At 50.9% G+C, this 25542-nt stretch overlaps 1 protein-coding gene across 1 annotated transcript in view; it reads right to left on the bottom strand.

Moving 5' to 3' along the window:
* Mad1l1 (mitotic arrest deficient 1 like 1) overlaps nt 1-25542 on the bottom strand; it is a 315139-nt gene that overhangs the window by 168321 nt on the left and 121276 nt on the right. Inside the window, exon 11 of the mRNA XM_057764608.1 lies at nt 18960-19104. Within this exon, the coding sequence (XP_057620591.1) occupies nt 18960-19104 (145 nt within the window). The remainder of the gene's footprint in view (nt 1-18959; nt 19105-25542) is intronic.

The raw sequence follows: 25542 nt of genomic DNA, 5'->3' as shown, positions 1-25542 counted from the left end.
CTTCCGAGCATGCTCAGGCCCCCTCCCTTATTGTCCATGGGGGCATGGGACAAACTCACAATACATGTGCTGGGCTGGGCTGGCTCCCTGCTACTTTCTCACATGATGTGCAGAGAAGCTGACACCTTTCCAGGCCTCAGTGGCAGCCCACATTTGCATGTAAATAGCTGACAGATACAAGGAAATGAAAGCAGGGGAGAGCTCTTTAATTAACTTCAACCCACTGAAAATCCTGCAGCCACCTCCTCAAGAGCCCTCTGCAAGCTGCAGTTGGGGAGGGCCAGCTATAGGCTGGGCACCAACCCCTACCTGCTGACAAGTCTAGAAGAGCCCATAGGAGCCAGGTTGCAAGGGACTCCCAGGTCAGCCTCTAACCTGGCTCACATGCTTCTCAATGGCACTGCCAGAGACAGGCGAGGTGATTGGGAGGATTGGAGGATTGCTGCCCACTGTCTCTTGCAAACTGCAGTGTGCTGGTGAACAGGGTTCACAGCCAGGGTCTAGCATACAATCAGGAAGCCAGCCTGGGGCCACTAACACAGAGGATCCTGCTTCATGAAAAACCTTCCTCCCCAAGGGAAGAGCCCAGGCCTGCCTCTGGAAGAAGGCAGAAATCGAACCGCCTTTACAAACACACCCTGCATCCAGGACAGCAAACCTGTGGGACCATCATTCAGGTGACTAGCAAGTGGTCTCAGCATCTTTAGAACAAGTCTGGGTGTAGAAGTCAGGCAAGAACCCCAAGCACACACTGAGCCCCAGGCACCTTGAGCTGTCTCCGTCTACCTGTTCAGCCAGCATCTGCATGGTGTGCCTCATTCTTCACGAGGAGGAAGTCTGGAATGCAGGTTGAGCACATGACATAGACACCCAGCACCAGACCACAGCTCTTAGGCAATGGCGCAGCCAGAGAAAGCCAGGAGAAGGGCAGGAAATGCAGGGGCTACATGTTCCTGACAAAGGAGCATGGGAAGGGGGGGTCAGTAGTAGCATGGAAGACCACTCCCACTAAACTCAAGTCCCCAGCCCTCTGCTCCGCTCTGACCTAACCCTGTTCTATCACAGGCTGTGGACTATGCCCCCTCCCAAGGTCACTACAGAAAGGCTGACCTGCCCCCAAGCACACGCCCCATGTCAGCCCTGGCTATGTATTTTCTATAATGCCGAACCTCTCAGGAGCATGCAGGGGGCTTAAATGAGGCTGGCTTCCTCGGGAATAAATCACGCTGCTGTAGCCAGCAATATTTCTTTAACCGGAGGTTAATAAAAATCACTGGCGAAGGCTAACCAGTGGATCTAATTTATTTAGAGACTTCCATCAGGCTGTGGATAGAGCCCTTTATAAGAGCTAATATTACAGCGCCGGAGGAAGCCCCAGAAGAGCGGTGGTCACTTAGTGGGATTTGCGGACCCCAGAGCAAAGTGAAAAATTTAACAGGATTCCTCAAGGAAAGAGAGGAGAGAGTGACACGAAGCCAATTTATCACTTAACAAGTGAGTCTCTGCCAGGGTCACCTCAGAACTGTCCCAGGGAGATGATGTCTTCAGCTAGGCCTGACCTCCAAACCAACGGAGACCTTAGCTGCAGCTAAGAAAGAAGTGTTCCCAGAGGCCCCAGAAAGAGGCCCAGCCACCCTGCAGAGAAGGTGCCACAGCACCCTTGGCTTTCCACATAATATGGTACTTTCTCCCTGTCCCAGAAGTGAGGGCATGAGGAGGGAGGGTTGTCTCGGGGCAGACTGGCTGAGTGCCACCCCAGTACACCTGGCAGAGGGAGGCACACATCACTACACCCTGGAAGCAGCCTCATGCTGGACGCTAGAGGTGCGCATGCAGGTGCTAGTGGCGAGCTGGGTCGACACAGCCATCTCTCCATTGCACAGTAGAGACCCTCCGAGGCCTGCATGCTAAGTGGTGTCCCCCGCTGCTTTGGGAATTGGCTAGAGCCAGCCTTTCAAGCCACTTGAACACAGGAGATGGCTTCTTACTAGAGGCCGCCCACTGGCAATATCAGGCAGACCCTGGCCACACCACCTTCCTCCTTGAGCTGGGAGACTGAGAGGAAATAGATTCTTTAATACACTGGAAACTTCTAGTCTAGAAGAGCTGGAAATCTCTGGAAGGTGGAAGCATAGGCACTCTTCACATTTCTCTATGATCTGTCCAGAAATCAAGCACTGTACAGAGAGAACATCAGTATAGGCTGACGGAAAGACTGGGGTTGATGGCCCTGCACACCACCACAGGTTCAAAGTGACACCAAGGTCAGGCTTCATAAAATCACAAGGCAATGCCTTGTGTTAACAAAGGTTCAACATCCCACCTTCTTCTCAAAGGAGAGGCGGAACCCCTGACGTGGCTGGAGTTACCCCACAACCCCTAGACCCCACATTGGTAGAAGGCTCCTTCCTCACTTATGGGGACTGCAGCAGTGTGCCAGCCCCAGCCAGAATCTCTGGGAAGCACAGCCACACAGCAGGTTTGGACACTTAACATCCTAGATTGGACAAACCCCACTGTCAGACTTAGTGGATGAGTGAGAGCCCCAGGGAGAGCCCCTGGGTTTCCTGTTCTGCAGCCCCACTTAGTCAAACCACCTTCAGCCCACGCTGCTCTTTCCTCCGGTCCTCGGGCCTTTCTGGCTAGCATCATTTCCCAGCTCTCCCTGGCTCTGCAATTCAAAATGAGCTAACCTAAGGCAAAAGCCAGTAACGAGCATGCACACAGGCTCACTCTGTGTTATCAGGCACAAGCTGACAGCTTCAGCCCCTGCGACAGCACTGCAAACCCCAGACAGGACTCCGAAGCAAGCTGGTGGCATTTTTGTCTCACGGAACTTCCCCTCTTCCTCCCTTGGATTTTACTAGGGCCAATCTGGTTCTTCACTGGGGAAGTTAAGCAAAAGAGCATTAGTTCCAAATGGAACTCCAGCTATTGACTGCTTTCCACTTGGTGATGGATGATATTTAATACCCTCCAGTCGCAGCACCCCAGGTCTGTAAATACTGATCCTGTTTTATTGCTACTTAATCACTATTACAATGGCCACGGCCAGTCTTCCTCCACTGGGTTTAATGTTCCATGTGATTCTCATGGGAAAATCAGCACAACAGCAGAAGACGCCAACTTTCCAGGACATATACACCCATACATGTATACATACATGCACAGTACACTTGAGATATATATATGTGTGTGTGTATGTGTGTGTGTGTATACACACACACACACATACACACACAGTGTTTGCACAGCCTGCCTACAGATACACAAACACTCATCCTCACACTCAGACAGTCCTGTCTCTAGGACATGAGTGGAGCAGCATCATGTAGGAAAGAAGAGCTGCCATGCACACCTGACCAGCAATGCCTCCCCCCCATCCCACCCCCTAATTCCCGGACAGCAAACTATCCTAAACCAGGTGCAGCTTCCTCTTCTACGAAAACAAGATTGTGCAAATTTTAGACTTGTTTTCAACGTGATTTTTTTCCCGTGGAATTATTACAATAGTAACAGTTAATGGAAGTAAGTTGGTCTGATGGAATCAGGCATATGACTAAACCTCTCAGATAACAGAACTCCAGAAAAGTGAAGCAAAGACATCACTAACACAAACCATAATAGGGCCTGAGGAGATGGCTCAACTGGTAAACAGCTAGCCACAGAAGCACGAGGACCTGAGTTCAGATCCCCACCACTCACATATTGTACAGCATAGCATGTACAATACTGGGAAGGCAGGGTGATTCCCTGGAGCTCACCTCTCCCCAGGCCAGTGAGAAACATTGCAAAGAATATGGAATAGAATGATCCAGAATGAAGACACCCAACATGGCCCTCTGGCCTCTATACTCATAAGCATGAGCATATAACACAGACAAGAACACACAAACACCTCCAACACACACACACACAAACAAACAAAAAAAAATGTTTCCAAAAGAGGCCCAGCATGCTGAAGCGTGCCTTTAATCCCAGCACTCAGGGGAGGTAGAGGCAGGCAGACAATCTTTTGAGTTGGAGGCCAACCTGATCTAACTAGCAAGTTCCAGGCCAGTCAGGACTACACAGAAAAATACATTGAGACCCCGTCTCAAACTAAGAAAAGGGAAAAGAAGAAGAAAAACCCAACAATGACAACCAGAAGTGCAGGTGGCTTGAGGGAACAAGACTGAGTGTTCTTGATCCTCCCAAAGTATAGAGCCTGCCATGCCTTCTGACCTGTGGCCAGGGATCACCCCTACACCTTGGCTTTGGGGCCCTCAGAGGATCCTTGGAAGATGGTCCATGTGAAGAACTGCACCGTGGCAGCCCCAGTGCTGACCTAAGCAGCACCAGGCCAAGGGCAGACATGAAGGCGGGCAGCAGGGGAGGCCACAGCATGCTCCGCTCAACATCTCTGGAGCAGGTTCCGGGCGGAGCAGGACCAGTTCCAGCACCACTGTTGTGGAGGCTATTTTTGGAAGTCGCACTCGAGAGGCTGTCTTGGCAGGGAACCATGCCTTTGAGCACCACCATCAATTTTCACCTGCAGCCAGCGCCTCTCCTTTCAGGACCAAGGTTATTCAAAGATTTGGATTTCTTCGAAATTGTGTGAAAAAGTTGGACAAGGTCTTCACGGCAGGCAAGGAGGGTTTTGTGGTATGAACCGAAGTATCAGGGACAAGCTGGGCCTTTGGTGCACTGGGGTGTCTTGCCGACCCCCCTGGACATGGGAGGCCAAATGTCCCCTCCCAAGTCTAAGTAACAGGCCACCTGTGCTAAGTGGAGAAGACCAGACCCAGGCCTAAGAAACCCTCGCTGGGCACCTAGCCAGGTTGACACCTCTCCTTTCGCTAGAGTGCAGCAGTGGGTTAGGACTCTGCACCTAATCCCAGCTAAGGTACTGGCTATGTTGGTTTTAGGTGTTGTTTGAAATTTGAAACAGGGTCTCACACTACAGTCCAGGTTAGCCTTGAACTTGCAGAGATCTACCTGCCTTTGTTTCCCAAGCACTGGGATTAAAGGAGTGTACCACCACGGGTGGCAGCACTGGCATTGTAAACTCCAACTGAGCTGTGATGTGGATACCCAGAAATGAAAGGGTACCCTGGACCCGGATGATGCAGGGCAGCAGGATACACACCTCAGGCTTGGGTTTTGAGGATGCTCACAACAGCTCTGAAGATCAAAATCAATAGCGCGTGAATGCAGTATTTTAGAAAGTCAAGGTTAATAGAAAACAAACCCACAAATATCCTACTAACATTTCCCTCTAGAAACAGGCTCTTCCAAAATCATCCTGCCGTCCCTGCTGTCCCTTATGTCCCAGACCCCATCCTGTGGAACCCTGAAGATGGTTCAGAAACAATGATAGCCATGAGCAGGTTGGTGTGGCCTCCAACTGCATATACCAGTTCCTCTCTAGGAGCCTTTCTGAAGAGGAATGGGAGGACCAGTTCCTAAAGGATACCCTTTTGGGGAGGGACAAACTAAATAATGGCAGAGCAGCATGGCAGGTGTGGAGGCACATGGGAGACAGACACTAACCAGATGGGCTCAACACCTTCAGACATCATCCACCAAGACCAGGAGCCACAGCAGGTCCTGCAGGGCTATCATCGTCACCCAAAATGTGTCGGGTAACCAGAGGAAAGGATGGATGGTGATAAGGACAGGGTACCACGCTCTCCACTACCAACCTCTCTGTCCCATCACTGACGGCTCCACTTCTTCGCATTGCTGGGAAACTGAAAAGACAATTGCTGCCACGTTCCAGGTAGCTAATTTTAAGCCATGCCACCAGAAACCAAAGCATCTGTAGCTGCTACCTGGTACCAGTGTCTCCAGATGTCCCTGAAATCCTGTGGAGGGCAGGCACAGGGCCACCACCTATCTTTGGAGCTGGGGACGACACATTTATGCTCTTCCATGCATGCTGGCCTGGCCATGGCAGAAGCAGGCAGTAAGGCTTGGCTGCCATCCTCGTTGCCAGGCTGGAGATCTTCCTGGCCATAGGACCTTGTACAGGAGCCTTCCCCATGCCCATCAGAAGAAGGAGCCCAACACTTGCCAGATTTTGACTGGCTGCAAACAGTGGTGCCAAAGGGCCTGGAGAGGGAAGGTCTGTATCGCAGAGAATCAAAAACAAGGGAAACAGGAAACAGGGGAGCCAGTTCTAGGCAGGAAGATGGCAGTGCCAGGGGAGGAAGGAGCACAGGCAAAGGCCCTGAGGTACATGTTGGACAGCAAGAGGGTGATCAGGAAAGGACCACCTTCCCTGGGTAGCTCTGGGTCCTAGAGAGGCAGGGAATGACCTGTATGAAGGTCACCTGGCTGTCACAGATCAGCTGCAGTGGCCGGAGGCAAGCCCCTCCTGCCCATACCCAGGAGCCCCTATCTTAATAACCATCTGCAACTTGGATAGGAACAAAGGCATTTTCTTTTGATCTCATTTTATTTCCTAAAATTGCTTTTCTCCCTGAAAACTTTTTTTCCTGTCACAACCCAGTTCCAGGAGCACTCTTGGTGGGACAATGCAAAAGTACTATGCCAAGGACGGCTTTCGGGTGACTTTGCAAATGGCACCTTCCCAAAACGAATGGGTGTGTTCTTTCCTGACTGACAAAACGGGGCCCGGAAAGGCAGGAAATATGGCTCAGCAGAGGGCTTGCCTGGCATCTATGAAGCCCAGGGTTAAATTTGGATGAAGTGGCACATGCCGATAATCCTAGCACTGGAGGGGTAGTGGCAGGAAAATCAAAGGTCAAAGTCAAGGTTGAGACCAGCCTGGATCACAGGAGACTAACAAAAAAAAAAAAAAAAAAAAAAAAAAAAAAAAAAAAGACCAGAGGTGGAACCCAGAAAGACAGGAGCAGGCGATTCACAAACACCTAAACATGCATGTCACAGCTCAGACTAGACCCTGCTGGTTGTGAAAAGAGGGCCATCATGCTGCACAGAGCAGTCCCCCAGCAGGCGCTGAGGCTGGGGGACATCCCACCAGCTACTCCAAACTGATTGACAATGTCAGCGGAATCGGAGGAAACTTTTAAGTAAGAAGCCAGTAGGCTGGGACCTGAACCTGGTTGGGTAGCTCATTTGTGACAGAACCATTCCATTGTGCCCTGCTTCCCTGCAGTGTGGCTCAGAGCTGGCAGTGCAGAGTGCAGAAACCCAGGCGTGGGAGCTAGAAAGACAGTTTAGAGCACTGGTTGCTGCCAAGAAGGTGAAAGGGGTCTGGAGGGCCAGGGATGAGACAGTACAGCCGCCTCTCACCCGGTATGTGCTTACAGCAGACACAGCTGACAGAAAGCCACGGGGGGGGGGAGGGTTGTACACAAGTGACCACAAGGAACATATGGCCTCTGATGGTGGGGGGTACACAGATGGAAAGCAACGGCTGCTCTATTCCTATCCAGAGTCAGCTGGCCCCACAAGAAATCTTGAGTGGAGAAGTGGGGTTCAGACACACCCTCTGGCCATCCCCTACATGAAGGAGACTTCCCAACTCAGCACGATGCAGGTGCCTCCCCAGTGATGTGAGCGCTCTATTCTTCTTAGCCCATGGTGCATGCTTGTTTTCTTTCAGAGTACTAAGAGGTCTCTATGGTTCCACCCTAGGAGCAGCTACAACACCAATCTCCGAGCAAGCTGCAAGGGAGAGCATGCAGGAAGCCTTGGGCAGTGTCCCTATGGCCACTGACCTCACTGGCACTCCAGTCTACCTTCAAACAAAGAGAAGCACTCTGGTGCTCTAGTGTGAAGTGTACATGTATGAGAGAGAGAGAGAGAGAGAGAGAGAGAGAGAGAGAGAGAGAGAGAGAGGGAGGGAGGGAGGGAGGGAGGGAGGGAGGGAGGGAGGGAGGGAGGGAGGGAGGGAGGGAGGGGGAGGGAGGGAGAACACTAGCTCTCACATTTCCATCTTTTCTTTCTTTCTCCTTTCATTTTATTTATTTATTTATTTTTGAGACAAAGTTTCTCTGTGTAGTCCTGGCTAGCCTCAAACTTGTTCTATAGAGGCTGGCCTCGAATTCACAGAGATCCACCTATTTCTGCCTCCTAAGTTTTGGGATTAAAGACATACTCCATCTCCACCCATCATATTTCCATGTTTTGAAGTCATCAGATGAAGTGCTAAGGAGATGGCTTAGCAATGAAGAGCAGAGTTCAGACCCTCAGCACCCATGGGAAGTCAGGTGGACATGGCAACCCAGCAATCAGGAGGTAGTGACAGATCCCTGGAGCAAGCAGGCTAGCTGGACTAGCTCAATGGGCAAAGTCTGCATTCATAGAGAAATCCTGATTCAAATAAAGTATAGAGTGATGGAGGAGACATCCCATGCCAGCCTCTGACCTCCGCACTCAAACACAGGGGAGGGGGGCTGTCTAATTCAGGTTGTGCCAGAGTGATGAGAGTGTTCAGTGTGGTCGGCCCTGAAAGGCCCAGAGCCACGGTGAGTCTCTTCCCCTTTGCAGCAGCAGGGGGCAGGCTGGGTACCAGGGGCAGAGAGAAGAAGGGCCCACCAGGAGCCACACTCCAGAGAAGGCCTGCCCCCTTGTCCACTCCTAAGGAACACGGAGGACCCACATGGAGTCAAATTCCTATCTGCACACCAGATCAGACTGCCCAGGGCACCAGGGAGGGCCCTGCAGCTTCCCACGGAGGAAGAGCGGTCAGAACTGCAACGTGTGCACGTGTGCAGCTGCTGCAAGCTCCAAAGGGTCCTGAGGCCTTCAAGAACTAAATGCCTGCTCAGTCAGGTCAGGCTCTGCTACAGGCCAAGGGTTGACTACAAGGCTGCCAGTCTCAACAGTGGTCATAAGAAAGGACTCCCAGACACGCCTGACTAGATGCTGTCCCAGCTACCTAAAGGGCTAAAGCAGGAGGACCTTAAATCTAAGGCCAACCTGAGTAACTTAGTAAGTTTTTACAAAGGGCTAGAGATGCTATTCAGTGGCAGGGTACTTGTCAATCATGCTCAAGGCCCATGGCTCAAGCCTCAGTACAGTATGAGGGACTCCCTCACCACCAATGCACAGAAGCAGACACACTGTGCAGAGCGTGCCACACAGACTGTGCAGGGGACACAATGAGAAGATAAGAGAACAGAGTATCCACTCCTGCCAAGCAGCCTCAGCCAAGCCTCTGAATCACACTTAAATCTCAACTGTCTGAGCTAAAAAAGAGGGCCGAGGCACCGATCCTGCAGCCTGTATGGCTGCCAGAGGGACGCTCTGCAGCAGACTCCAGAGGCTGCAGAATTACGGGGAACACCATTTACCAAACAACAGCTTCCCCGTGATCCAGAATCATCCGCACAGAGAAGGCAGAGAGCAGGAAGATTCCCTTCTCTGTGGCTGGAGTCCCACACTGCAGGACAGTGAAAAGAGGATGAAGATAAGGCTGGTAGTGATGAGCCCAAGGATGGAGCTCTAAGCCAGGACCATAGGACGGGTACCAAACAGCACAACCCAGCACCCACCATCCTCCACCTAACACTAACACCTGCCTTGAAGACAGGGGACTGCCACTCACTACAAGGTCAGAATGAAGCCAGAGATAAGTTCTGTGGAGGTCCCAGTGTGGTCAGAGGTACCACAATAGTAAGAGTAAGCAACAGAGCAGAGGGCCGAGGAGACGGCTCATGGGTTAAGAGTGTTTGCTTGTGAACATGATGACCTGAGTTTGAATCTCCGTACATAAAGTTAGGTATGGCTACACATGCCTGTAGCCCCAGAGTTGTGGAAGCATGCAGACACAGGGAATTGCTGTCTAGCAAACTGAACCAAAATAACAAAAAGAACAAACAAAAAACCATACCCAGCAAGCTCTGGGCTCAGTGGGCTCTCAAGGAAACCAGGGTAATTGGGGGTGGGGGATGGGACAAGCGTCCTCCTTTGGCCTGAATGTATTCATCCTTGCACACATGTCTGTCTGTCAGACTGTCTGTCTGTCTCTGTCTCTGTCTCTGTCTCTGTCTCTCTCTCTCTCTCTCTCTCACACACACACACACACACACGAGGAGGGGGGGCAAACAAAACAGAAAAAATTCAGTTGTGAATCTGTTCTTAAGGTAGTGACACCAGGCAACCAGGGTAGAACTGCTATGAATTCCCACAAAGCTTGTGATGCTTTGTGCCTCAGTTTCCTCATTAGCCCCAGCCTCAAGGAGATCTCACGAGAGGACAGGAGAGTCCAGTATGTGGAAGCCATTGTGCAGTGAGGGTGGCTGCATGCACAAGGGTCTGGCAGCACAAGTGCTCAGAGCTTAGCAGTGTCAGCACACCAGCACCGCTGAGGAGCATACCGCCATTAAGGCCACTGTACTCAAATCTGCCAGAACTCAAGGCAGCTGAAATGTCCCAGCAGATGAACGCTGGGAAAAATGTGGGCCACCATGCTCTGCAATGGCAACCAGCGGCTTTGAAACTGAGTATCCAGCCAAGAAAAATGTGGAGGAATTTGAAGTCATATTCCTAAGTGAAATACACTGGTCTGGGGGCGGAGGAAACAGACCAGTTAGTTAAGTGCTTGCTGCCCAAGCAAGGAGCCGAGTTTGCTCCCTAGAACCTACATAAAAGCTGGGTATGGGAGTGATCTGTAACCCTGCAGTGGAGGCAGGAGCATCCCTGGGGCCCAGTGGTCAGTCAACTTAGCCTACTTGGAAACCTATCTCTAAAATCAAGGTGAAGAGCAATTGAGGAAGGCACCAGAGGTTGCCCTTTGACCTTCACATGCATACACTCACATAAAAAAACAAACAAACAAAAATGGCTCACAACTCAGCATAGCACAACATAGCAAAGACTGCTGGGTACTCACAGCTCGTATCCACACCAAGGACTGCTGGGTACTCACAGCTCGTGTCCACACAAAGCCCAACTGCTAGAACCCCCAGGCAACTGTGATACCCTCTAGCTGACGAACATCCAGTCAGATCCACGGAGGCAGAGGGGCAATAATCAGTGATGTAAAAGAGATGAGTGATGGAGCTATGGAAAACATGGAGGAACCACAAAGAAGTATTTCCAGTGTAGCAGAACCGTATGCTATCCAACAGAACACACAGGAAAGCACTGTGAGAGGCAGTGGAGGGCAGGGCTGCCAGACATCCAAAGCAACAGTAGGAGGAAGACATGACCACACAGACACAGAGGTGTCCAGGGAGGAGAAAGCCACCTGTAATGTGGAAATCCTACACATGTCTAGTCTCACAGATGACAAGCCTATAGTGACCATACAGTGCCAAGGTGTCTCCATACTAGAACACTGACCACAACAGTGCACGGGACCCAGAATCTAAGAGTTAGCAGAAGGGAAGCCATGCAGACACAGGCAAGGGAGAAAGGTGCCAGAGATGCTTGGCTTGCTGCCACTGCTTGAAAGCTAAAAATGGGGCTGGTGAAGTAGCTTAGTGGGGTAATCTGAGTAAAACCCCAGAAACCATAAAAATGAAAAGAGAGAACTCACAAAGTTGTCCTCTGGACTCCATAGGTGCAGCATATCATATATGTGCCAGCGCGTGCGCATAAACACACACACACACAATAATGCCTAAAACTGCTCTAATGTGATACAACCTAATTGAGAAATGTAAAAACAACAGATATGATTCTGCTTTAATGAGATTCTTTAAATACCAGACTCAGCTGGGATGGGGAACAAGGATTACAGACATGGCCAGACAGCTCTATATCCTAAAGGTCATGGGACAATACAAGAACAGGTGGGAGACAGGATGGCACAAGCCGGCACCCATGCTCACCCTGCAGCACAATCACTGAAGTCTGCTGCAGGAGCAGCTCGGTCACAGGCATAAGGGATACCTTCTATCATCACAGCTTCCTGAGACTCCATGATCACTGGACGAACAAACAAAATCCCCACTGCATGCGTTCTGCTCAGCCTCAGGATACAGTGCGCAGGCACTTCTTCCTCCAGCATGCTCTTCCCCAGGCTGCACTGGAGGTTAGCAGAGTCAACCATAGGAGGCATCACCCAGGCCTGATCACACCCATCAGACAGAAGATAAATAAAATTCAGGTCTCCTAAGATACCATTAAAACCCACCAGAAGGGGCTGGAGAGATGACTTGAGGGGTAAGAGCACTTCCTACTCTTGGGGAGGACCCAAACTGACCACCCAGTACTGATGCCAGGGGGCTCACAAGTGATTAACTCCAGCTCTGGGAAATCTGACACCTCTGGCCCCTTCAGAAACCACCATTCCCATGTGTACCCCCCCCAATACACACACACACACATACAAACATAATCAAAAATAAGTCTTTTAAAAGTAGCACACACCACAAGTAGAAAATAGTCAGGGAGGAATATCCAATGCCATGTCAGATTTTTAGTGTAAAATCTATAAAACTTGCTGTGAAAAATTAAAGACCATCTCAGTAAATGAGGGATGGTTAATGCCACTTATAAAACTAAACAACACTAAGATACAATTTCTCCCCAAAATGATCCATACACTCATTGCAATATGAATTGTATTCTAGCAGCGTTTTGTGGGAGGTAACCAGCTGCACACAGGGAGGTGTAGGGGACCTAAAGATCTATGGGAGCAATCGCTTTAGTTATCTATCCCAGGGATGGAAACCAGGATCCTATGCAAGCATTCTTGCCAAGCAATTTGTGTGTGTGGCTGCGGGGCTACCTGTGTATGAAAAGCACAAAAAAAAAAAATTTAAGATTATTTGTGTGTGTGTGTGTGTGTGTGTGTGTGTATGCATGTGTCCCCAGAGGCCAGAGAAGAATGATGGGCACCCCAAAGCTAGAAGTATAGGCAGTTCTAGCATCCCAGTGAGGCTGCTGGACCTGAACCTGAGTCCTCTGGAAAACAGCAAGAGCTCTAATGACTGAGCCATTTCTCCAGCCCCTTTCTGATGTGGGAAGGTCATATGTCAATCTGTTGATTTCATTGGTTAATAAAGAAACTGCCTTGGCCCATTTGATAGGCCAGCCCTTACTTAGGTGGGTGGAGTAGACAAAACTGAATGCTGGGAAGAAGGGAAGTGAGCTCAGACGCCATGCCTCTCCTCTCTGGGTCAGACGCAATGAAGCTCCGGCCCAAGATGGTAATCTCCTCGGTAAGCCACCACCTCGTGGTGCTACACAGATGATTAGAAATGGGTTAGTTAAGATGTTAGAGTTAGCCAGAAGAGGCTAGATATAATGGGCCAGGCAGTGTTTATAAGAATACAGTTTGTGTGTTGTTATTTCTGGGGCTAAGCTAGCCAAGTGGGAGCCGGGTGAGACGAAAAGCAGGCCTGCCCTCAGCTCCTTCTACACCTTTCCTGCTTTTTTTTCAAATTTATTTATTTATTGGTAGGAGGGCCCCATGCTATACATGTGTTAGTCAGATGACAACTTCGTAGAGTCATTTCTTACCTTCACCTTTATGTGTGTTCCAGGGACTGAGGTCATCAGGCTTGACAGCAATCACCTTTTCCCTTTGGGTCCCCTTGTCAGCCACTTACCCAGCTCTTTTGTGAGTCCTAAGAGTCATACTCAAATCCTTGCACTTCACCTCCTTAGCTATTTACATACATACACACCCAGGCAATTTTTCATGTTGTTTTGCAGCAGGGCCTGGCTAGTTTGCTCAGACTGGCCTTGGGCTCACTCCATGGCTCACGCTGATCTAGAGCAGGTAGCCAGGCTCACCACAGCTAAGGAATTGTGAAGAACAATGGACTTGGAAGATTCCATGGGCAGATATCAATAGACAGGGCGACACTGGCAGACGACACAAGGAGCTTCTACAGCAGCCCACTATGGGTCGGCCAGAGGATGCCCATCCACGAGCAGAGCTACCCAACAGCAGATCACGGAGGACAGAACAAGCCTGGGCACCTGTTTCATGTCACACTCTGAAGCTGATCCCAGATGCCTGTCAGTCGTACGCATAAAAGGTAAAACTACAGACTGCTTGGAGGAAGCTGTGAGATCCCTTTAATATCTGCCTGACTTCAGTCAGTAGAGATACTTAATCAAGACGCCCAGAGTGCCGACAGAAAGAGAAAATCGATACACCGGACTGCAATTAAAATGAAAAATGTCTGCTCACCTGCAGACACAGCGGCAGCGACAAGAGCGGAACGGCACGCCACGGCACGCCACAGGTGAAGAGGGTCCTATCCCCCAGCAAGGGCTCATACCCAGAGTCCAGGATTCCTGTTCATCCTCAGGGAACACTGAGAGGCCAAAAAACTGAATCTAGAGTGTGAGGATGGCCCCATGCTCCTGGCAGCATGCAAGCAGCACACTCACCTGGTACTTGGGTGGCAGGTGGCCTACCAAACCAAAGAAGCCCATGGTCACTGAAGGCCAGAGCTGTCAGTCACAGCGTAAGCACTCGCTGTGTTCAAGTATACGTACAAAAGCAGCAATTCATTCGTGTGGTAGAACACTGACATGCAATGGAAAGATCTAGCAACTTCAGGTCCACACAAGAGCAACACAAAGCGCACTGAGGATAACAGAAACAAGCCATGAAAAAGCAGGGGCCCTGCGGCTCCATTAATGTCAGTCCACAGCTGGGCACATTCAAAGTCAGGAGGCAGTGGGTCCTATGGAAGCAAGGGAGCACAGGTCATCAGAGGAAGTCAAGCCTATTTGGTAAGTTCCAGCAAACAAGAGACTCTGTCTTAAAGACAAGGGCTCACAGGGTGAGGGCACTCTGCTGCCAAGCCTGACAATCTTTGTTGATCCTACATGGAAGGAGAGAACGAATTCCTACAAGTTGTCTTCTGATTTCCACTACATAAGTGCATGCACTCACATGCACACGCGCGGGCACACACATCTAGGCCTACTAAAACAATTTGAAGGGTCCTAAAACAGGATACCACCATGACAACTACATGTCCTCTGCAGCTACCATATAACAAAGAAGGGACTAGTCACCAAAGGCACAGGAGGTCACCTCTTTCTAGTGACTGCTCCCCTGGGGACTTTGGGGATCAAACAGGAAAAACAGAAGGTTTTCTTTCATTTAAAAAATTAAAATCTTGCTTATATTCTATAAATATGACTTTGCAACTATGGTGTAGAATATTAGTGCACACTGGAAATAGCGTGCCTCAAATAGGAAAATGGTTTGTGTTCACCAAGTGCCAGAAGCCAATTTTCAATTGCTTAAAATAGTCATGATATTTTACCAAGGTAATTATACTCTTAGCTATCAGTAACAATTAACTCCTTAGACTGGAGCCACTTAATAAAGGTCTCGAGACAAAATTGCGCATGCCAAGCACTATAAACCGAAATGTGAAGCAGGCAAAGAGGCCCCTTGGAGGAGATGCCAAGGCAGAGTGCCATAGCTGGTTCCAGGGCCCTGCAGATGGCTGGCTGGTCAGGACTCACATTCTCCCCTCAGAGGGGTGGGCTGGAGGGACACAGGAGGGCAGTCAGGCAGAGGTGAGCAGTCCCAGAGACTGAGGCCGGACAGTAGCTTTCACAGGGACAGTGAGGAGTAGACACTCCCTCACCACAGGTCAGTCAGGCTGGAGTCCAACATAGCCAGGCAGATACCAGCAGGATACATTATACTACGCCTGTGAAATCACGTGACAATGCCCTTGGTGCCTCACCAGACCAGCCTAATGAATAGCTTCATCTTGTAAGCTAGCTAGCAAGTCAAATTCCTGTATCCCAGGGCTAGGAAGGCAATGGGTATCAATCCATTGAATCTCTCTCAGAGGGACAGCTGGTATAGATAATCAGTCAGTGTTGGGTAATCAATAGCTACCTTTCCACTCACTCAGAGTGAGGCCAGCAGTGCAGCACGGGTCAGAGTGGGGCCAGTTTGAACCAGAGAGCCATCAGCTCTGACGTGGGAACGTCAAGGACAGAGGCACCCACACGGGACACCAGCACAAGCCTCACAGGATCTATTCAGGAAACCACAGGAGCTCAACAGAGGCCACACTGCATCAGCACCATTGCCAGCAATCCTCACTGTCACCCAAGTCCTAAGCCTGAAATGAAGCCCAAATAGCCACCAAGTTCACAGCAGTTCTGGTGTACAGCACGGGCCACAACAGCCATGTGATAAACGCAACCGACAAAAAATATCCCAACCACGTGGAGGTACACATGTGGGAATGCTACAGAAGCTGATCCACAAATATACCTGGACCACGTGGGCATACACATGTGGGAATGCTACAGAACCTGATCCACAAATATACCTGGACCACGTGGGCATACACATGTGGGAATGCTACAGAACCTGATCCACAAATATACCTGGACCATGTGGGCATACACATGTGGGAATGCTACAGAAGCTGATCCACAAATATACCTGGACCATGTGGGCATACACATGTGGGAATGCTACAGAAGCTGGACGACGCGGGTGTGCACATTTTAATACTATGGACACACACCCAGATCAGACCACTGACTTCTTCAGAAAGCAGACAAAACCATTGTGGCCCCCCCAGAGTGGTTTCTCCAAGGAGTCAGAAGACTGTGACAGATGAACAAACTTGGGAAATCCAGACACTGGGAGCTTTTCTACCAGGCTGACTGGGATGGGCAAGGCAGGCTGGAAGCATGGAACGGGTATGTGCTGCCCCCCCCCCCGCCCCCTTCCCCCGACAATTCAGAGGCAACTTCTCCTGGGCCGGCACTGCAGAGCTTCCCTGCGCAGGGACCTCACTGCTGAGTTTGCAGGATGCTTAGAGGGCTGTTGTACTAGTGCCTGTGTGGAACTCCACAGTGCACTAGAAGGAGCTCAGGGCCATCCCACTGAGCTGACTCTTGTAGAGTCTGGGCAATGATTCTCAGATCACAGGGAACAATTAGGTTCTCAGACTGACCTCTCTCTCTTCATCACACAGTAAGTCTGGAAATTCTGGGTCATAGGACACAAGCCTGTCTTCCACTAAGAAAGTCTATCAAGCCGATCCCTCCGTACCCAACTCTGAGATTTCCCACAGCCAGCTCTGTCTTCTCACGCTGCCAGCACAGGCAAAGCCCTGTGATGAGCTGCCCATGGCCAGCAGACCAGGGCATGCGCCACCTTTTGTCTGCGTGTGTCTGCATGTTGGCATCAACAGCGGCTCTGTGACAGCCTTCTTCCCTGAACCATGGCTCTGTGGAGATGGGGCCAGCTCTCCTCACATGCTCTGGTAAACAGTAAATCCTCTGGGTCTTTGCTTAAGCCTCACCTCTGACAGCTCCTCCCATGTCAGTGGGTACAGCAGTGTTTGTCTTTGTCACGGCTGGTAAGCGTGTGGCTGAGTGCTCTACCTCTTTCCCACTGCACTGTCAAGCCTGAGGGCCGTGACCACATATTCCCATCACAGGGGCTTCACGCTGACAGGCGCTGGGCAGGAAAGGATGATGTTAAGGCCCAGAAGAGGAGCCATGCCAACACGCTGAGCATCTTCTCGGCCAAGAGGCAATGCCGGGACACTCTAGCTACCTCTCTTCCTGGGCCACCTGCAGGGACCCTGGAGCTAAAAGGAGGGCTCAGCCTTTACCCAACCCCTGGAAGAAGTGTTTGAGGCCAACACAAATGACAGATCTCCCTTTCCCAGACACTGGGGGATTGGCACAGGGCTGTCAGGGGTAGCTATGAAACTGCAGTGGGAAGCAGGAGAATGGCTTGCTTTGTAGCAACATCCTCACCTAGATATACCACTAGCAAAGAGTCAGGTTTCCAAATGACACCACCAAGCGCAGACCTAGTCACACACACCCAGATTTTCTGGGTGTACCAACTTCTTAGGCCTCGTGCCCACATCCCATCAGGGTGAGGGTGGACCTCCACCCAGCAAGCTGGACTCCCTATTCTCATATACCCAGGGACAGATCCTTCCTTGTGCTTGCTTGTGCTCTGAACACCCAGAGTCCATTAGATGCTCGCTCTAAATAACACTCATTAGGAATTTCCATTCACACTCGAAGACCTCAGTGTACCATGCAAGCATCAGAAAGGCTTTGGGCGGGGGCTGGAGAGATGGCTCAGAGGTTAAGAGCACTGGCTCCTCTTCCAGAGGTCCTGAGTACAGTTCCCGGCAACCACATGGTGGCTCACAGTCATCTAGAATGAGATCTGGTGCCCTCTTCTGGTGTACAGGCATAAATAAATCTTTAAATCCCCCCCCCCAAAAAAAAGAGGGCGGTGGTGGCACACGCCTTTAATCCCAGCACTCGGGAGGCAGAGGCAGGCGGATCTCTGTGAGTTCGAGACCAGCCTGGTCTACAAGAGCTAGTTCCAAACAGGCTCCAAAACCACAGAGAAACCCTGTCTCGAAAAACCAAAAAAAAGAGAGAGTGCGCAAACAAGCCAGATTGCCTTTGAGCCAGAAATCTGAGAGAGGCTGGGGACTAGGGAGAGCGTGTCGCAGCATTTGCCTTGTCACCCGGAGACAGGAGACCATCCTCATGCCATGCCAGGATGAAGCCTACTCCAGTTTCCCGTTTGTGCAGGCAGCAAAGGACAGGAAGGCAGGCTGGCGACCACTGAGGAAGACAGTGGAAACACTCCCCTGGGGCACTGCAGCGCAGGTCAGGACACACAAGGAAAGTGAGTCCAGGAGACTGGTTTTGATCTTGCTGTTTTGAGAGGGCCAAGGCATAGAGGCCAAGCTGGCCTTCAAATCACCAACTCCCTTCCTACCTTAGTCTCCAAAATGCTAGAATTACAGTTATATGCTGCCACTCTGGGCTCTGAACTACTCTTTGTGCCATTCAAAAACTGTCCTTAAATTTGGACTAAGAGCACGCATCCTAACTGACCTGTTCCACTCCAGCCTGCCGCTGGGGAAGGCCAGCACTGTGCGTGGCCTGTGGTCCAGCAGATGTGGAATAGCTGCTGGAGGTGTGAGGAATGGACCACAGGCAAGAACGTGCAGCCTCACAGAGGGCTGGATAAAGATGGACCGCCAGAGCTAAAAGGTCAGGCGGAGGCGTGGTGGAACCCGGCCACGCTAGGTGAACTGTACCTTGGTCAGCAGCACATTGCGCTTCTGGAGCCTTCGGGCCAGTGCCTCATGTGACTCCCTCTTCTTCCTCTCCTCTAGCAGCTGAGCATTGACCTGCCGGACCTCATCCTGGAGCTGCTGCTGGGCCTTCTCCAGACTCCGGGCACTACACAGAAGACAAGAAGGGTAGAGCCATGAGGCCTGACGTGACCATCCCCAGAACTGAGGACACATCCCCCACTGTGTACCCCACAGGGGTGTCCTAAAATAGAGCTGCACGTGCAAACACCTCGTTGTCGTTTCCTCGCTCCTGAATAGCTACTTAGTGCCTTTCAGGAGGTTCTGGATTTCAAAGACACCCAGGGTGATCCCAGAACACGGTGCAAGGGGAGGGAAGTGCAACTCCACACACAATGGGAAAGATTGTCAGCCACAGGCGCTTCAGGACGGCACTTCTGAATGAGCTAAATTGCCAGCGCAAGCACTTCCCATGTGAGTCACAGTCGGCACAGATGTGCAGCACAGGGAGGGTGCAGAGCACAGCCCCCGCAGGAGGCACTGGGCCTGAAGACTTTCTGAAGGAGAAAGTACTGCCTCACACTGGGTGTTAGGCATGCCTTGTGAAAACAGATGCCAGGACACACTCGGGCAATGGTATCTGACTTCCTCTACTTTTCCTTTCTCTATACATGTATTTTTGCAGTATAGAGGATTGAAGCAGGAGCCTCAAACATACTAAACAAGACTTGTCACTGAGCCATGCTCTCAGTCCACAATGAAGAGTTGTAGGTAGGTGCTCTACCACTGAGCCACACCCCAGCCCCTCACTGGGGGATTCTAGGCAGGGGCTTCACCACTGAGCCACACTCCAGCCCCTCACTGGGGGATTCTAGGCAAGGGCTCTACCACTGAGCCACACCCCGGCCTCTCACTGGGGGATTCTAGGCAGGTGCTCTACCACTGAGCTCCATCCTCAGCCCTCTGTATTTTCCACTCTAAGACAGTATCAAAGTTTCCAAGACTAATCTTGAGTTTGTAATCTCCTGCTTCAGTTTACAGATAGTGCCACCAAGCCTGGCTTCCCTTACAATATATGCTTTCCTATTGCATCCTTATGGCTGCCCTGGCCTGGTCACTGCCTCCCCTATATCATCACAACAGCCCCACAACAGCCCTCTTTAGTCAGCTGTCTCTGCAAACTTCATAGGCCCAGGTCTCTAAATCGAGGCCTCTAAGGGCTGTGGCCCCTCCCAGAATGACCTCAAGCATCTTGGCAAAGACCCTCAGAAAGTTCCCTTGCTACTTTCCACCCCACCAGTCCCACAGCCACCCAGTGCAGCCCCTGTTGTCGCTGGTCCTTTGGAGGGCACAGAAAGCCCCAGAACAGCAAGGGCAAGGATCATTAAGTACCCAAATGGTGCCCCTCACATGTGCCCTGGGCTCCACCCCATCCTTATGACTATACCCAGAGAAGGACAAGGCCACAACAGAAAGATCCAGATCAGATGATAGGAGTAGTTGGGGGGGGACCGACCAATCTCACCGTCCAAGACGGCACTCTGCAGGCTGTATGCAACAACAGCAGTGTGTGTGTCCCAACAACAGCAGAGACCTCTTCCCAAATGGAATTCTAAAAACTCGCAAAGATTGGAGTCTGGGAACTGGGGAGGTACATCAGCTGACAGACACTTGCTTTGCAAACATGAGCACCTGAGTTTAGATCGCCAGCATCCACACAATGAGCTGGGCATGGCGGTACACACCTGTAAGCCCAGCGGTGTTAGGAAACATGTGAGGTGGAGTCGGGCAGATGGATACTGCAAGTCTGCTGGCCAACCCTCTAAAGTACCTGATCATGTCCCAGGCCACCAAAGGACCCTGTCTCAAGCCAAAGGTGGTGGTGCCTGGGAACTGATACTGGAGGTTATCGTCTGACCTCCACATATATGCCATGCATATGTGGACTCACGCAAAGCCAGCCAGGCAGGTGGGCAAATACACACACTCTCTCTCTCTTTCTCCCTCCCTCCCTGATACATAAGCAGGGCAACAGGATTCTGTTATCACGTGACATCTGTAACACTGTGCAAAGTGTCCATGAACAGAACACTGCAGCTACTCTGAAAATGTACAAACTGGGGGTGGGGCCTGCAAGAGACACCTGCCACTCAGATCACTCCCGCCTCCAATGACTTTGGCTCACTTTGATTACGCTGTTTCGAGAAAACCTGAGCTCCTGAGGGCGGCAGATAGCGCTTCTGTCAGGTGGGCACCTGCAAATATGTATTTCACATCTGAGTGAGTATAGAATTTTGTAAATTATAACTTAGTAAAATCATTTAAACAAGCTGAAGTGTAATTTGAAAGTGAATAAAAATCAAGCATTTATGAAACTTCAGCAGGGGCCTGTGACACCGCTGGTCCTGCAAAGTGTTAAAGGGAGCCCTGCTCTGGGTCACCAACACAACCGCAGAAAACAGGACCAACCATGTGGCACCAAGGGCATTGGCTTGGCTTCAATCGTGCAATCTCAGGAAGCCTTGTGCTGTCCCCTAGCCCCAAGGAGACGCAGCCGGTTGCCACCTGCACCCTAGGTGCGTCACAACTCCAAATGTAAAGCAAGAGCTAATATTCGTGGGAAACAGACATATAAAGAGGCTATTTTGAGTTCCAGTTCAATTGAAAACTATTCATAGACCAATTTAATAATCAAGGACTGTGAAATCGACTCTTGAATCGTTGAATTCAGGTGGGGAGGTTCACAAGCGCCTTAAATCATTGCTCCAAAGTGGGTAATTTAATTAGAACGGCAGCATTCGCTCTGCTACTTAAGAGCCAAGCACACAAAGACAGACACATGGCAATGCAACTTTTCAGGTGACAGGGCACACACAGGCAGGGTGGGCCTGGGGCCTTGTGACACTCGGATAAGCTGTCCTCAGCATGTGGTTCAGGGGAGTCTTGCAGGAAGACTTCCAAATCCAAGTTTAAAATCTGGGAACAGCATTCCTCTCACAGTGACCCAGGGTCTTGCCTACACAGAATAGACGCAAACAACCCCAAAGCCCTGGGACTTTGCTGGGACTTCGAGGACCAAGGCTCAGGTATAACGGAACCAGACAGCAGGATTGAACACCAGGAAATCTGTCTCAAGTCTGAGCCGCTGCCAACCCCCACTCTGCAGTGAGGTTCTGCTACCTAAGAAGGTAGAGACACAGTTACACAATCGCAGCCCTATACCTAGGTCACACCACACCCACTGCCTACTGGAGGCCATGGACAGAGATGTGTGCACCATGGCACCACAGGAGAGAGGTCTTAAGGATGTAGGGAGACCCATTGCAAAATTCCAGATTATAAAGAAAACTCTTGTCTCTCCCTCCCCACAGCACTCCTTCCCAAGAAGAAAAGATTGCCCCCCCCAAGAATATTAGGTATCTATATCAGGTCTGCCACTGATTTATAACCCCAATTCACAACCCTCACTCCGCGTGCCCTGCACAAGGAGCCTCTGTGCTCACCTGCGCAGACCACAGAGGTCCATGTCAGGATGTCTTTCTCAATGATTCTCTACTTCATTCACTTTAGTTTTGGAGACGGGGTCACTCGCTGAACCTATGGCTCACCGTTTTGATCAGGTTAGCTAACAAATGGGTTAGAATCTGTCTATCTCTGCCTAACACGGGTACACCACTGTGCCCAGCAGCTCTATGTGGGCTCTGGGGACCTGAATTCAGGTCCTCGTGCTTATATAATAGATGCTTTACTCAGTGAGCCATCCCCTCAATCCCCGTACTCTCCCTTAATAGCAAAACACATTTCATCTTCTGTGGGGATGTCAGAGGACTGCATGGTCCTACAGAAGATGCTTGGACAACAGGCAGGACTGCAGACCGCAGCAGGCCCTAAGGTCAGTTCCCAAGGCAGAACAGAGATTCCCAGGTCTCCTACAGGACAGGGCTACACCTAAATTGCAGTTCAGAGAGTGGAAGATAGAGGGTGCTCCAGAGCACCATTTGCAGAACTTCAATGAAGCCCTGAGCACAAAGATCAACAGGCTGGGATCCTCTTGGATCCACCCACACACACCTGGTGCAGGGTTCACTAACATAAGGTGCTGCTAAACAGGCATAAATCACCAACCAGGTGACTGCAGGGGAAGGAAGCACTCACACAAACCAAACAGGCAGCAGCAATGACTTCTGAGACTGCAGGACACGGGTGCCTGAGTAGGGCAAGAGCACTGGCAGGGGCTGGTGCTTGAGTGCAGCAGACATCACAGACCTGATTCAGAAGGTGTGCAGCAGGAAGAATGTGTGGAAGGGAGCAGATGGGGAACCCTCGGGTGAGTCGGGCAGGCACGGGGCCCTGCATGCTCCTCTGGCACCTGCCGCTGCATAACTAGGTGTCAGCTGGCATGGCAAACACGGGGTGCAGGTCCACACACCACAGGGTTGAGCCACTGATGCCTAACTTGGCAATGGCAGAGGACAAAACCAGTGAGGAAAGGAGTACTTTGGTCCATGAGGTGGATGAAATGAACTAAATGCCTGCGGGCACAGGGAAGGGCAAATGTGGGGGACACCTGGGGCAGAGGGCAAACAGCTCATATATTCAGGGCACACTCACACTGTGTGGAAATGGGAGAGGACTATGGGGCTCTTGGCCAGGAGACAGTGAGGAACTGAAGAACAAGAGAAAGAAGAAAACCCCTCAAGGGGAAGGGAGGGAGAGACACAGAAGCCCTTCCACATGCTCCTTGGGCTACAGGGGTGAGCGGAAGGCAGGATGGTCTCCGATGGGCAAGGGACTAGAAATGCTGGGTTCAGCTTAGAAGTGGGGAGCAGTGTGGAAGCAGAAGGATGTTCTTCCAGGAGTTGGGTTTATGGAGGCGACAAATTGGCAAGCTCCTGGGCAGGCCCCATGGAGAGGACACGGACCAACAGACAAAGCCCAACAGGCAGGGCTGCAATACAATGTCCAAACAGGCTCTGGACACTCACACCCAGGCTTCTCAAGCCATGCCTACCAGACGGCTCTAGACACCCAGACATGCCAGAATACAAAGATGTGGGGCTCCTCAAGTTGGCATGGACCTCAAGCTGGAAGGGGACCTCTGCCACTGTGCCCATGGGTTCTATGAGCCCCAACAGCTGGAAGAACTTGAGCAACCTCATCCCAGCACAGATCCCCATCAGTTCTTGGGATTGCTGGTTCTCCCTCGCCCTCCCTTTATCCCCCAGGGAGATTCTCTCCATTCAACTCAAGCCTTTCTTCCAAGGAAGAGAAGAGAAAGCTCATAAAAAATTAAAGCTCTCCTCCACGGCGCGCTGAACTCTGAGGGCAGCGGCATTTCCACGAACCTCTGGGACTTCAGAGCAAAGCTCTTGGTGCTTCAAGGAGAAGCTGAGCGTGTTTATCGATCGCTGCCTTTCTGAGGCACATCTGCTGAGAGAACGAGCCCAAGCCTTTGAGAGCCATCTTTGGATGTGGCGGGCCACTGGCGCTCACTTTCATGTGAGCTTCGTCAGAAACCCGGGCCTAAGAATATCTACTTTCAAGGAACCAGGCAAGGCCAGGAGACACTACAGAGCGGCAGGAGACATTTTAACAACCTTCTCCAAGACACCAAGACAATGATGCTTCCAGCTCTTCCTGGCCTGACCTGGCGTTTCAAAGCCCTGGGGCCTGCCTTCCTCAGCTCGAACCCAGCACCCACACCCATGCAGCAGGGAAAGCACACCTGTGTCACCAGACCTTGTGGGGTCCCAGACATTGTGGCAGCTCTGAGAGGAGCCATGTACCAAGTCATGGCGTGTCATATACATCATACGACACATTTAGCTCACGAAGAAGCTGACTCTGGCAGCTGGACTGGGTCCTCCTTCCCCCATCTCAGACCCAAGCATGGCTATTCCTTTGAGGTCTCCCGTCTGAGCTGGCCCATCTAACCCTGTGAGAGCAGAACAGTCCAATAGAAAAAATTGTCACAACCTTGAAAACAGCTGGAACCATTTCCAACAGAAGTCACTGGTGTTTATCACACGATATAAAAGCATCTGCCGTGGGAGAGAGAAGCCAGAAGTTCAGCCACAGGGAGCTTGGCTGTGGGGAAAAAGTTCAATGGGAAACTCCAGCTGCCTCAACTTCCCTAATTGGTGTCTGCTGGATGTTATGCATACCCAATTGAATAATGTTTGTTATCTAGCTATATATCATCTGCTACTTGCTTTTTTAAACATTGGCTTGCTATATACTTAAAGTCACTCATTCAAAAACCACACTGCATAGAATGCAGTGCTAGAGCGCCGCCTGGTGCAGAAACACAGAGTGTGTTCACATGTCTCCACAGCCATGGACAAACCCAAGTTCTAAGTAAAAAAACAAAAACAAAAAAAAAACCAAAAACCTGAGGGCTGGTGATGCAGTTCGGCTGGCAGAATGCTAGCCTAGCATACTCAAAGTCCTGGGTTCCCCAGCACTGCATGAACAGGTGTGGGAACAACACACTTGGAATCCTGGCACTTAGGAGGTGGAGGCCAGAGGTCAGAATTCCAGATCATCCTTGGCTATGTAGCAAATTCAAGGTGAGCATGGGCTACAT

Source organism: Chionomys nivalis, chromosome 3, assembly GCF_950005125.1.
Source record: "Chionomys nivalis chromosome 3, mChiNiv1.1, whole genome shotgun sequence".
Lineage (NCBI taxonomy): Eukaryota > Metazoa > Chordata > Mammalia > Rodentia > Cricetidae > Chionomys > Chionomys nivalis.
The sequence above is the reverse complement of the archived record's forward strand: the minus strand, read 5'-3'. Positions and strand labels throughout refer to the sequence as shown.